The sequence below is a fragment of the Myripristis murdjan genome, chromosome 17 (assembly GCF_902150065.1).
Source record: "Myripristis murdjan chromosome 17, fMyrMur1.1, whole genome shotgun sequence".
Lineage (NCBI taxonomy): Eukaryota > Metazoa > Chordata > Actinopteri > Holocentriformes > Holocentridae > Myripristis > Myripristis murdjan.
The window spans coordinates 8425655-8440461 of record NC_043996.1 but is presented as its reverse complement, the minus strand read 5'-3'; the positions used below and the strand labels follow the sequence as shown (position 1 = coordinate 8440461).

General features: G+C 40.3%; 1 protein-coding gene across 2 annotated transcripts in view; it reads left to right on the top strand.

Moving 5' to 3' along the window:
- Positions 1–14098, top strand: part of astn1 (astrotactin 1) — a 378530-nt gene extending 364432 nt beyond the window's left edge. For both annotated transcript variants that reach the window (XM_030073613.1, XM_030073612.1), the window contains exon 24: positions 11373–14098. In XM_030073613.1, coding sequence (XP_029929473.1) covers positions 11373–11610 — 238 coding nt within the window. In that variant the 3' untranslated portion in view covers positions 11611–14098. The remainder of the gene's footprint in view (positions 1–11372) is intronic.
- The last annotated feature ends 709 nt before the right edge of the window (positions 14099–14807 follow it).

Genomic DNA, 14807 nt, shown 5'->3' with positions numbered 1-14807 from the left:
GTGCAACTAGGGTAAGGGCCTTGGAGGAATGTTAGAATAGGGTTTGTGGAGCGCTTTCCCATGGCACCTGCTCCTTTAACCTACACCTGCACAGTTAGATAGGAAACCAGTGGCAGAGGAAGGTCATTTAGATGTTTCCCATCTATACTGCAGCCCCGTGAAGAAGCATGAGGGTCAACAAGGTGAAGGTTAGGGTTAACCACTGCCATAGTTGTCTTCTCCAAGATGCAGAAGGTTAGGTTGTGCATGGATATTGTACCTATTGTAGCTTTATGGATCAACTATGAGTTTAAGATAAAGAAACATAGGAGCGCTCCAAAAATAAAATAGCATAAAATACAGCTGCGTTGCCCGACTGGCTCACCTGGAGTGTGTGCCACATATTGTCACAGCGGCCCAGGTTACATTCTGGCTCACTCTTTGCTGTATGTCACCCCCCCTCTCTTTCTTTTCTATCTTTGCTGTCACTGTCCAATAAAACAGAAATGTCAAAAAATAATGGCACACATGAAAAACACACACACACACACACGCACATACATGAAATTTTAATGATTCCCACAGCAAATTCAGAAAGCCGCACAAGCAATGCAGTAACACACAGCTGGAAAAATACGAACATCAAAACAGATTAAAATAAATTTTGGATTATAAGACGAGTGCACAGAGTGTAAAGAGTAGGGAATATTGCAGAGACAGTGGATTACATGCATGAATGGATTTACTTGGATTTGTTCAAAAATATAACGTAAGTATATATACAGCGTGCAACAATTATATAGATGAGGGAAATGAATGAAAGTTCATATACAGATTTACAGCAATAAACACATTGTGCAAATGTACTTCACACTTGCTTTTGCTGTTCATAGCAGGATATACTTATATACAGAGATTACAGAATGCCCTGGGGTTACCCCGCCAGTGAGCCAGTGACTTAATCATCAATGATCTAGGAGTAATAATCATTAAGTTCCTTCTGTTTGTTGCTTGTTCTTAAACCCGTGTTTCTTTGGCCTCTAGAGGAGGAATATACCTCTCATACCCAAACAACAGGGGCTGCGGCAACGCCAACAGTAAACAACCAAGCAGACAGGCTTGGCTCTAGTACATACACAGTCTGAGTGTACACATGTGCACACAAACGTATGGACACGCATATATACATGTACAGACTACAGATACAAACACTGAACACACACACACACACACACACACACACACACACACACACACACAGAGTCAGATCTCCCCAAACACCCAGACTTGTTATGAGGGGCTTCAGTTCCCGAGTTTCCCTGTCACAAACAATGAGGATAAACTTGATTTTCATTAGCTAGTCAAAATACAGATAATAAGGCCTCTGCTCGGGCCCTGACTCAATGTAAACTCATTTCAGCCAAGTAAGCAATATCGGGAAACAAATGAATGAAGCAATGTGGCTTTATCTTTCTTGTGGCAGCAGATATTCAGATCTGCTGTTTTTAGAAACATATCGTATCGCACTGACGAGACCTTTTGGCATCCAGCGGAGGACATTTTTGTTGCTTTTTTCATGCAACATCGCGTGACGTTTTAACTAAAAACATAAACTCACCAAAAGTCTGTCTCTCCAAAGCTTGACACTTCTTCTCCTGAGGCCCAAACCTTGTCATCGCCAGGGGAGTACCCATCATCGAAGGCATGCCGCTTGGCTGTTGACTTAGAAACGCTAGATGTTTTGGCTGGGCTGGAAGAAAATCCTCGATCCTCACCATTTCAGTCTTCGACCGTGTCCTTGGTTGGACTTGTGATGAACTGAAAATATTTCATTTTTTAATTTTCTTTCTTTCTTTTTTTTTTCATGACAGTCTCTCTAATCAGAGGAGTGCTTGTGATAATAAGTATTGTTATGGTTGGAATTTCTCTCAGGAAATCATAATCATAATCACTGCAGACTGTTTACTTTGCTCTTGGACTTTTTTTTTTTTTTTTTTTTTTTAAGTTGTGAAACACAAAAATACACACACAGTTAAAGTGCTTTTCAGCTTTTCTTCCAACACTGATTTATTGGTTGGATACTGGATATGAGATAGTGAAGGGAAACTTGTAAATGTTCACATTCTCAGATAGAAATTTACTGTTGTAAAAGTTTCCCATTGATAATACATAAAAATACTTGGTAATACATATACTTACCAGTTAAAAGTACCTCCTCTACTTTTGCAAGAAGTGAGTGGTCTCGGGAACTAGGGTCCCGAGACCACTCTGGACCGAGACTCGGGTCCAGTTAACTATATATACAGTAGTATTTAAGTGGGTTTTTTTCATATTTTTGGTATTTTTGGCATTTTATAACTGTACTCTAGTTATGAAATGCCAGTTGAAATAGATTTTTCATGAACTGATCACAAAAAACAAACACTTCCACCTCAGAGAGTTGAAATCGACCTTGCTGCGCTCTGCTGAAGATGAGTAGCCTCAACACTGCCAAATCTGTGTAAATGAGGGATTAACATTTAATCATTTTTGTTAACAAGGGAGGATGTACATCCTGTCTCACATTACTCTTGTGTGTGCTCAATATACAGTTCTCAGTCATCTGAGGAAAGTTACTCATATGTCTTTGTGTGTGTGTGTGTGTGTGTGTGTGTGTGTGTGTGTGTGTGTGTGTGTGTGTGTGTGTGTGTGTGTGTTTTTTAATCGTATGATATGTGTCAAGATTAAGGATTTGAATGTTACTGTGTATGTATGAATAGATGCATGCATATGATTGGATCTTTTAGTGTTGTTTTTTAATAAAACTCAAATTTATTTTCTCCCTACCAGTAAGTTTGCTCTGCAGCCAGCACTGGCTGTGTACATAACTTTTAGACTGTGACTAATTTAGATCATGGCAATGGACAAAACAGACACCACTGTCTTTTCTCTGGAAAAGACTCCCAGACGGCTTGGTTGACAAACGGAGCCCTGTGTCAAGTGGATTCAATTATCACCAAAGTAAAAGGAAAAAGTTACAAAAGTCTTGCTGTGGCGGTCTTTGAACTGTATTTGTCTGTAACTGTGGACACACAACAGCTAGATTGTAACTGTAATTTCAATTATTGTTATTCATCGGCTGGTGTGCAAGCTGAGCCTGGTCTCCTTATAATTACTTTATCGTAAAACTAAACTGCATTCTCAATTATGTTTTAAAGGGAACATATTTTGAAACTGGATTACAGTTTTAGTGTATCTCAAAAACTTTTATATCATAATATTTAATGTATTGTCATGTGTAGTGGTAGGTAGGGCCTAAACACAGGAACAGGCAGGCAAACAGGCTTGAAAGAACTAAAATATTTAATACCAACTTAAAACACTAGAAACTCTGGAAACACTGAAAACATGAGCATGACACGCAGCACGCAGCTCCTGGGCTGAAGCACAGGACTGGAGAACGCAGAGGAGAGGCTGAGGGAAACTTTGTGGAGGGAGCAGAATAACCAGGTCCGATTAGAAAACTCAGGACAGGCGGGCTGACCCAAACCTGGAGAACACAGGAGGAGGGGCGAACATGCTGGGTAACAAGACACAGGTGAAAGCACTACTGAGAGTGACACAGCAGGGCAACGGGTGAACATGAGGGACACAGAGCAGAAGCAGAACTGAAACCAAGTCCATAAACAGAGTCCAGGGGAAACTCAACAGATAAAGAACCAGAACTGAAACCAAGTCCATAAACAGAGTCCAGGGGAAACTCAACAGATAAAGTTCAACGAAAGTCCAAAAACAACAGGTAAACACCAGAACCATGATACATATAACACTTAATACTTAGTCTGAAGTCTGCCAGGAGGAAGGTGGGGTGTCAGATGGGTCAAACAAGCGACTTTCATCCAAACGAGCTGAGTTCTAGTCCAGCACAAAGCGATCATGGTGTTCATTTGTTGCACATGTACATACATTATATTTCTGTAACCAAGTGGTTCATTCATTCATTCATCTTCTAAACCGCTTATCCTCACTAGGGTCGCGGGGGGGTGCTGGAGCCAATCCCAGCGCTGATAGGGCGAAGGCAAGGAAACACCCTGGACAGGTCGCCAGTCCATCACAGGGCAGACAGACAAACACTGACATTCACACACACAGTCATACCTAGGGGCAATTTAGCTTCTCCAATAACCAAGTGGTTTTTAAGCCTAAACCTAACTTTTCCCAATCTTAACCAAGAGGTTGTGGAGATTAAAGGAAATGAAAATGGCCAAAATGTTGCCCCCCAGATTTAAAAGATATGTTCATTAGAAATGTCTCTCTCTCTTCTATGTCAGAAACAAATGTAATCCCTGCCAAAAAAAAAAAAAATTAAAAAAGTTACCCTTGAAACATAATTGAGAAAGCAGTTTAGCGGAATGGGAACATAATGTTTAGGAGACAGGATGTGTGCGGTTGTGTGTTTGTGTGGACATGTGGTGATGCATTGTGCTGGGCTGGCGCTGGACTGCTGGTCATGTTTCATTTTCAAAATACAACAAGACCACCTCAAAATGGCTGCTTCACATGAACAATGTTTGTATAACTAAGAGATTTGCGTTGTTTTTTTTTTGTTTGTTTGTTTTTGTTGTTGTTGCTGTTGTTTTGTGGATAGATTATCAAATATGGTACAATGTTTACAACTGTTGCAGGAGAGGACTATCCCGGGACTTTTTGCATATCGATAGATCTGCACATTTTTAAGGCCAAAGTTTGGAGTTGCATTTAAGCTGTTTTAACGCACAAAAGGATTTTTTTCTTGGGAAAAAAAAAGTCTAAATATGTAACATTGATGATTAGAGGTTATTAAGGGTTTAATAAATGACTGGAGGGGTTAGGGTTAGGGTCAGACTGTGTATGTTTTTTTGTGTGTGTTTTTTCCTTTTTTGTGTGTGTGGGGTCTCCTTATTCACATTATACCTTGGAAACCATTTTCCACTCCTATACATGCACAAGGATTTATGGTGACAACCGTTGCCATTTGGAACCGTGAGAGGTTCCTGAAAAATTTCGAGCATAACAAACCACAATTTTTTTTCTTTGTTCTAAGCAAATAAATATCCAGATTTCCTCAAACCACGGGATATCTGTGGCAAAATATTAGGAACATAAAGAGGTTTCAGAAAAATGATATGAATGACAGCATGGCAGCACATTGCTTACAACCGAGACAACAGCTCTTGTCTGAAGACAGACTGTCCAAGAAGACTGACATCATTAAAATTCCATCAAGTTATTTTTTCTCTAGAGTTTCCAGAGCAGAAGATATATCATATTTTGGCTATTGAACTGGCATATACAAAGGGAAGGTTGCCCTGCTAAAAGTCCCTGTGTTCATTATGCAAACTATGGTGGATGTTCGTCATAATAGGATTTTCCTCCTCAGGTACACATAAGAGAGCAATGCCAAAATCACTCAAAATATGCTTCAGTGAGGATTTCGCTTTTGCATGTTAAAGTACAGTCTGGCTATTGTAATGTGCAGAATATGCTGATATGGCCAAAATAACTATTTTTATGCTCTTCATCATCAATTGATACCATACAGTAGTGAGTCAGCGTGTAGCCAGTTCGTGAATGTGTTGACATCTGAATTTCCTGTGCAACAGATGCATTTTACATTTGTTTAGGAGTAAGAAGGGAGAAGAAATATCAGAAGCCACAGTCTAGACTGAATGTCATTACTATGACAGTATATTGGGCCAGTGCCTACTGCATCTCAGTTAGTGTCTTACCATTTTTTACACTTCAGTTTGCTGCACTAGTGCAAAAGATGGTCTGGAAGAACACTTTTTTCAGCTCAGATAGTGTAAAAAATGGCATTGTTTGATTTTGAAAAAAAAAAAAAAAAAAAAAAAAAAAAAAAACAGGCATTATAGTCACAGGTGGTGCTGAGCGGATGACACAGTAACAGCACCCCTCCAAAACAATGTCAGGTGGAAATTTTGTTTTGGAACTAGCATGCACACCTGAGAGGAGGCTTGACCCTTACTGATGGGGGTGTGCAGGCAGGTCAGCAGGGCTGAAATCTCAATTTCAAAGAGCAGAAGTCAGTCACCTCTGTGACATCAGAACAAAAAAAAGCACAATCCAGGCTGGCCAGTGAGATTTTCATGTCATGGGCTGTTACATTTGCTTATTGTAATAACTGTCTATGATCTGAAATGTAAAGTTTGCCTCCTCCCCCTTCAGTCTTATTTTGTACGGGACAACTTTCCTCTACAGCGCTAAAATGAAAATCATACTTGCTCTGCTGAGAATTACAACACCAAAGCCACAGTGCTTATTAAACATTGTATTACTCTGTGCTCTGCATTTTAAACACCTTAAGTATATGTGTTTTTAATGAGGTCACTTTTTCAAAAACCTCAATGCAACTATCAATACTAAGATACTGATCAGTTAATTTCATGCACAAAATGCAGTCACACTCTCACAACAACAAACAACTTACAGAACAACAGATCTACTGAGTTGCTCTGATATCACACCCTGAGTTTCACTTACACACCAAGTTTCGGTTTCTACAAGCCATCTGCTGTCTGAGTTCTCTCGACATCCTCTAGTGGTCAAAAATCACTTAGTGCAGCTTTAATGTATATATCTAGAGGACTGAGGTGGTCTCCCATTACTCCTTGATGTGTGAGAGCCTGCTGATTGTGCAGCCTGTAGACTTTACACCTACCTCAGACTAGGATTTAGACCCAGACGTAGCACTACATCCCGATGGCGCTACACATATTAATTCACTTTACTTTGCACAGTTGTGAAAGAAAGAAGTGAACAATAGACACACAGCAGACAGCGAATTTGACTTTCATATTCTACAGCTGGTTAAGGTGAATGTAACTTGATTCCATAATTACAGAATAGGCTACACAAAACCAGTAACAGTGAAATTACTTGTTTTTACTTGAGTCTGTCCTTTTTTTGACCACCTGCCCTCACCAGCATCACACCTCATGTTCTCTCTGGAAAAACACTGGGGAAGAATCTTCTTGCCTCATCCATCACCTGCAATAAATATTCTGTGACATATCCAGCCATGTCTGGGAGGAATATCTGATATGTGGTTTTTGGTCTTTCAATATCTTGCCATTTTCACTACATTACATAGCATTTTTATTTAGCAAACTGCTCCCACCTGTGAGTTTGTGTGTTTGGCAGTAAATATAACAGTTTCACTAAGCATGTGTATAGTTTCACAATGTGCAGTAGATATGCACAGGTTTGGTGACGACTGATACTGCATGACAATTCACCGATCTTGTCCTTATTTCAAAATATCAGTGTGCTTGATGTACTTGGTGCATTAAACTCTACCCAGGGTGGCAGATACCCACCTTGGGTATCTGCCACCTTAAAATCAGAGAGTATGACTGATATCGTACAAACTCATAAAGGACAATTGTTGTGAGGTTACAAAGCCATAGGGTTACCATGTACTTCAACAAATTGTGCCATACAGTATGTCTGGATCTAAATCTCTCTCGTCTAAAACCTTGAAACAGCCAATGAGGATGCAGACACCAAGCATGTTGAGGAAGACAGAGAGAGCCGCGGTTGGTCACGTGCTCAGGTGCTTTCTGCCAAACTGATCCGGTGGCTATGATTTGCCATAGACCTTTTTCAATAGCAGGGAAACTCAGGTGTGACTAATAACATGAATTAAGGTTTTGTTCCATTGAGGTGCAGCTTCAGAGTGTTTCCAGTGGACCAGCAGGAACAGCAGCAGGACCCTGACTCAGTTAGACCATAACTAATGTTAGTATCACCTGTGTTTACCCTGCTATTTCATGTCAAAATGGAAAAATGTCTATTAAACTGTTTTCATTGTTAATCATGACAATTATTCTATATTGGGAGCACGATATCTTGCACTTCACTGAAAACCGATCCAGGATGGATGTCAGTGTCATAGTGACAGGCCAGGTAGCGGTGGTTGGAGGTCCCTACCTGTAACCACCTGCTGTGGTGTCAGGTTCACAGAAAGCAACAGAGCAGTGTGCTAGCTCTTGTGTTCACAGTAGCCTGCTCACTTCGATCACAGAGTCTTGCTGCACTTTAGTATGATTTCAAATGCCTGCTGTATTTTACATTGACATGAAAGTTGAACCCAAAAGTGTGCATTCCAAAGGCGTGAGAGTTGGCAATCCTGACAATTTATTTATTTTCCATCATAAACTTGCTAGCGTTCTGCTCCTAGCTTGATAGCTATCTTTGTTGATTCTTGGTAGATGAAGGAATCAGCCAAAAATCGATGGAGCCAATCAGAGCATTTTCCAAGCAGCCAACATCTGCTGAGCTACAACAGTTCCTACGCTGAGTTTAAAACACCAAAGCAAAGGCCGCTTAGAGCCAATGATCTTGCCAAAATAAACAAAAATGAGAATCTTTTGGATTATTGTCTTTATGGACGTTGTTTGATGAGAGAAACTTAAGCTCATCGCAGTCATCCTGTCATATTAATCAGCAACACCACTATCAATCATTATCATCACTATTCCTTGATCCTAGAAGAACAACATAATTTCATCAATATCATCCCACTTGCAGCCATCATCCATCACCATTACCATCTCTATTACCCCTGTCTTTGTTGTTACGGTCACTGTCACCATCATCATCATCACCGTCATCATTCCTCATCATCGTCACAAATGTCGTCCCAGGTTTCAAACAATTCTTGGGCTGTCTGCCGTTAAGTAAATCTGTGGAATGGTTATTAATTTCCTTTGGAATTCTGCCTGTTCAGTTTGTAGTCTCGGTACTCTTGGGTGTCATCACCTCATCAGTATTATGTGCCATGTCTGCGGTGACTTCTGTCTATCCAGCAGACTTGTGGCTTGGCAGATTGTGGACATTGCACTGTCGAGGTGCTGCTTTGGCTGAAGGATGAGGCAAAACTGTCTGTGGAATGAGTGAAATCTTCTCCCGCTGCCATTTTTTGACTCTAGACAATTGCTTGTCGGGTTTTCACTACAGGCCAGAGAGGCTACTCCAGGCTTAATGGTTATTTATGAGCATAAATGTCCCAATGAGCTGTTATTTATGCGACCTGTGTGCATTTTGTTACCACTGGAGATGATTTTTCAGCTGGGCCAGTTTGGCCAACAGACAAACAGGACCGTTTTTAAGGAAGCAAACTTTCTCTCTGTTGTCTCTCTGTGGTATTACAGCCATCCATTAGCCTGTTTCCCCCCCCACAGGACTACGTTTTACTTGCCAGGGCAATTTATTCATTCGTTCATTTCGTTTCATCATTCCTTTCCAACCCTTTGCTGCCACTGTGTGCTTTGGGTCGAAGTAAGAATGTGTCAGTAATAGTGCACCTTGCCCAGTTAGCTCCTTCAGACAGGAAGCAGTCAGCAATAGGTGTTTTTTAGGTTCTGTTGCACAGTGATGTCATTCTAAAACAACAGCAAAGCCACAGTGTGATTTATGCACTGTAGACAGTCTAAACTATCCGATGGTTGACGTACATCAGCACTGAGATTCCACCTTACTTTCAGGTACTTGGCCATAGGTATTTCCCACAGTTCACCACATTTCCTTGTTGCTCCGTATGAACAAAACCAAGTCCTGTGATATTCTGAGAAACTGGAACAGTTAGTAAACTGTGGGAGATGTACTGTGGGTGGAAAAGTCATTTCGACATGGCTTCAAAGACATAGCTACAAATTTTAGTGTGGAATAACTCATAAATGTAAGCATAAAAAAAAAAAAACAATGCTTGCATGAAATTCAGGTTTACTGTATTATGATCACAGTGATGTTGAGAGGATTTACTCAACTACAAAGTGTGTATAAAACACTCCACCCATCACACGCAATGCAGCATCGGAGTGTTGTACTGTCGGTCAGAGTGAGGCGAAACGTGTTCCGACCCAGCAATGTTCTGGGTAAGAGCTTTGTCAAACACAAGCAGCTATTTACTCATGAGACATTTTTACACAAAAGGAAAATGGGGGAAAACAGCAACAAATTAACAGGAGCTGTAGTCTGTAATCCTCTCGGCATTACAGACCTGCGCTCTGAACCACTTTTGATTCCGAACACATCAACACAGAGCCAGCCCTCCAATCCAAACAGACCTGAAATCGATCAACGCCTCAGAATCCTGAATGACTTGAATGATGAGTTCGCCCAGATCAAGTCCATGAAACAGGCAGTTGTTGACACGTGCAACACAGTGTGCTTCTCTTGAATGTCACTTTTGTGAATGAAACTGTGAATGAAATGTGTGTATCTTAGTCCACACATAAGAAATGTATTGTACTACCCACAAACAAATATCAAATATCAGTGTGTGTTATAAACGTCATTTAAATAAATGTGAAGCGATTTTTACGAATGCATACATTTTTGTTCAGAACTGTTTTTCTATTTGAAAAAATATCACATATCAAATACCATATACCTGATTAAATATATTCCCTCACCTCCCATATTTGCACAGAAATAAATACAGAATCGCACTCTGATCGCTACTAGTCCACACACTCATGGCTATTACTACGCTGCTGCATGTCCGCTGATCTACAAATGCAGCCTGTCTTGCCACACAGCTACCACTAGATGTCAGTGTTCTTCTTTCTCTTCTTCTATGGTTAGTGGTGCACACAGGCTTTGTGGCGACTAAAATACATTTGTAAATTATCTTTTAATGTGTGGGTTAAGATGCACACCCACTTTTATCAATATTAATGAGACTAATCTCTCCATATTTTTGGGATGTCAACTGCTAATTCAGTTTTTGTTTTGTTTTGTTTATTTTAGAACAAACCTACTTGAGCCTCCTAGTGGTGATAAGTAAACATGACTAGGGAAGGCTGGCACAGCCCTTGCTGTTCTAGTTTAAGGTGCCCAATATAGTTTGAGACCAGCGGCCACAAACTACAGTGCACATTAGGAAAACCAGGAGCACATTTTGTTTACATGACATATCCTTCCAGCATGCCATCAGCAAGGGGACCACATTACACACACCAATGTAAACGATGCAACTTTCACAATATTCCAAAATAAGGCCGTGCACGTTTGTCTGTTAAGCTTCCCCTCTCTCTTTCTCTCTGGATAGTTGGAGGCTGAATGCTGAATTTCTCTCACCTCTGATCAGACGGTGCTTGATTTAATGATGCGTCTCACCATTGTGTCGCAGCATTTTCATAATTACACCAAATGGCCTAAGCAGCAGTACTGCAAGAAAGACACGTCAAAACAGTGACATATCTGTTACTAATTGCCCACAGAGCAAATGCATCATTCATAGATTACTTTTGCCTTGTTAGATCTGGATTGTGTTACTTTTAAACTTGGCAGTGTGAAAACATGGAAGAAGACACACATTTTGAATTCTCTGTCTGTGTCTGTCTCAACAGGAAAGCTGGCCTCATCCTCTCCAAGTTAGATGAACTCTCGCCTTGGTGCAAGGGTCTCCTCCTGGAGCCCAAGATCGGCCTTCGTCGGATGTCCCTCAAGTTCCTGTCCTGCCGCTACACCGACACCAAGGCCTTCGGGCTGAACTGGGTGGACCTGGGCCAGGACGTACGCAAGGCCTGTGACGAGCAGACACTCGCTGTTATGTACAACGACTACGGCGAGCCCAAGGAACTCTGAAGGAAGGTGAATCAGTACAACCAGTAGGCCAAGGCTGCATTTCAAAATATTTTAGTCTGGATGTGTACAGGAAGAGAACATCTGTTTTCTTTTATTCACCATGGCACAGATCTGATTTTTTTTCATACAGTGTAGCTGTCTAAATGGGAAAGAAAATCTGATTTCATTTGGCCACTTCCTGTTCAGTCAGCTACATAAAGATCAAGTCTGTGCCATAAAGGGTAAATGAGCTCCTTGGTGCCTGTTTAAATCCAAACGTAGTCAGACCTTTAGAATTTTTTAATATCACCTTATATGATGGCGGTCAGTGAAAAATTGCACCAAAGGGACAGTTTTGAGGTCAAAAAGCAGCCAAAAGTCTGATAGTGACTTTTTTTTTTCCTTTTTTTTTTGGCAAACCCACACACAGTCCAAAGCCTGGATATACTGTTCTTATTTCGGATAGCCTCGCTGTGACCGGTTACCCTCTTAGATCTAGCATGGAACCGGAAATTAACACTATGTTTCTTGGAAAGTTTACATGAAAAAATTGGCGCGGGAGATGCCAGATCTTTGTGGTTAAAAATCATTGCGGCTTTAGTTTCACTGGCACTTCCCAGCCGTTGGTAAATGAAGCATGATCAGTATTTAACTGGTTCGCAGCTTCTGGTGCTTTGCCGTACACATTGTTCATGAGCAAACACACGCCGCCCATCCACGTAGCTGGTAGGTAAACACTTCACAGGCCAAAACATCCAGTATCTCTTTACCAGCTGTGACTTTTTATTCCTTTGGTGCATCTCTCCCCCGCTGTTTGATGGAGGGAAGTTGTGGATACATGAAGTCAGAACAAAGACTCGTGGTGCCACTTTTTTTCAGCTCTCAGCCTGGTTTTTAGACATTTTTTTCCTTGAACACTGAAGTCAGCCTCATCAGCAGTTTCTTATTTTGGAGGACGTGTCATCCAAACACACCGAGCATCCGAACAAAATTTTTAAAAAATGGTCATTTAGTGACAGTGGAAACAAAGCCAATATCTTAACAAGTTATTCATGTTTTTATCAGATGGGTATAGCAGCATGTGATTAAGGAGCTGAAGAAATTGCTTGACATTTTACTGGACAGGTGAAATAAACAAAGAGAAAACTATATAGATAGAAGAAGGTGGTGTGTGGGGAGTTATTTTGGTAGCATAGATATTCAAAACCCTCTCTCTCCACCCTGTATATAGTATTATTATCTACTTTTAGTAATATAACCTACTGAATGTAGTACCATTAGTATGCATTTATAAAGACTCTGTGACACAAGTCTTTAACTACATGACAGAGATTGAAGGGAATTCGGGAAGTTGTGTACAGCCTGGTTTGTCTCTACATGTTGAGAGTTGAACTTGCCAAAACTTTGTATCAGTATTTTTGCTTTATCATCCGACAGTTTTCAATTCACTCTAAATCCAACTAATCAACAGCATCAAAGTGATGATGTATTTCCGTCTTGAAAGCATCAGCTCACAGCCATTTAACATCTGATTCTGTCTCTCTGTATGTTTACATCAGACAATAACTTGAGATCCTTCCGACTAATAGGCGCATCCTTATTTCAGGGAGTATGTTTTTGTTTTTATTTGACGAAGGTGTACTAAAATGTTTTCGTTAGTGTGCAGTGCCCATGTTAGAGATTGATGTCAAAGAAATGTGGATGTATTTCAACATTTGATTTCTAACACGTTTTATGTGAATACTTAACTCTTGTAGATATTTGTATAGGCAGCAAAGCATTTCATACATGCATCAAATTATAGCACAGTCAAGTCATTCTCCCTCTGTATATAAATGTACAACAGGTGATATTTTCCAACACATGTGTGCGTTAGATGGCAACATATTGTACTGTAATTAATGCTGTGTAGGTTAGTCTTTGCTATCTGATTAATCCACTGATTCCAGCTCTAATGCTAAGTGCAGACAGGTTTACTTTTTGCTTATTTTTGTGATCTGATTGCAACCTAAACCATTTCTGTTCACCTGCCATTTGAAAAGGGTGCTACCTTTTCCAACACAAGTACAGAAAGGGGCAAAGTTATGGTTCTTATCAAATGATTACAAGTTATTAAAGTGCTTGGTCGACACCAGCCTGTGCTCTGTTGTTTAGAGAGACTGGATGATGAGCTACGGGTAAGCAGCCACAGAGTTTGGGAATAAAACCCTTCATCATTTCACATTATTTATAGGCTCGCTGTATCCTTGTTTCTCTGTTTATTTGATTATAAAATGATATTTATCCTTTGGTTACAGGTAAATGACGAAAGCGGCATACTAACTGAGTAGAAACATTAAGAGCGACTGAATACAAAATGTATATAAATGGTGCAGGCAACATGAGGTTGGGACCTCTTAACTTTTAGGACAAACATGAATAAACATCTATTATCTGCATGATATACATGTCTGTACTGTATGTGGCTAATATAACATCAACTTTTTCACTTTGATCTTTGCTATTTCAAAGAATAATAAAGAATATATTACGAAACATGGCTGTGTATTGTAGATATTCTTTAACCACTGTCCTGAAGCTGGGCCAATTGTTCATTATGGTTGCATAATGTTGTTTGTGCAGTAGATTGTAAGATACATCACATTCATGCCATATTGGGAAAAAATACAAGAGGAAGTGTTGTGGCTGTAGCTTGGAAACAGACATGTGTTCAACTTATTGGAACACCCACCTCCAGGATCATTTGTATTTATGTTGTATTTGTGATGTTAGTTTGAAATCGACTGTAAATGAGCAGCAGCACATTTTGTTTGTTCTGTTCTAAGGAGCTGATTGTGTAACTCTGATTATAATCAATCCTTGATCCTCTATGGATCATGTGTTTGGTTGTGTGTGTGTGTGTGTGTGTGTGAGTGTGTGTGTGTGTGTGTGTGTGTGTGTGTGTGTGTGTGTGTGTGTGTGTGTGCAGCAATTCTCACAAACTACTGGGTCTATCACCCCTACAATTTTTTTTGTGTGCAGTGCCTGTACTATTAAGAGCCTCTCGTGGTTGCAGTGATTCAAAACCTTTGAAAAACATTTGTTCTCACTACTTCCGCACTCTTTCCTCATTCATTGTCTAGCTCACTCGACCATAGCTGCTCTCTCTCTCTCTCGAGCCTGATGATCTGTCAGCAAACGGGTTAAAATAAGTTAAAAAGCCTGAATCTTCACAACTG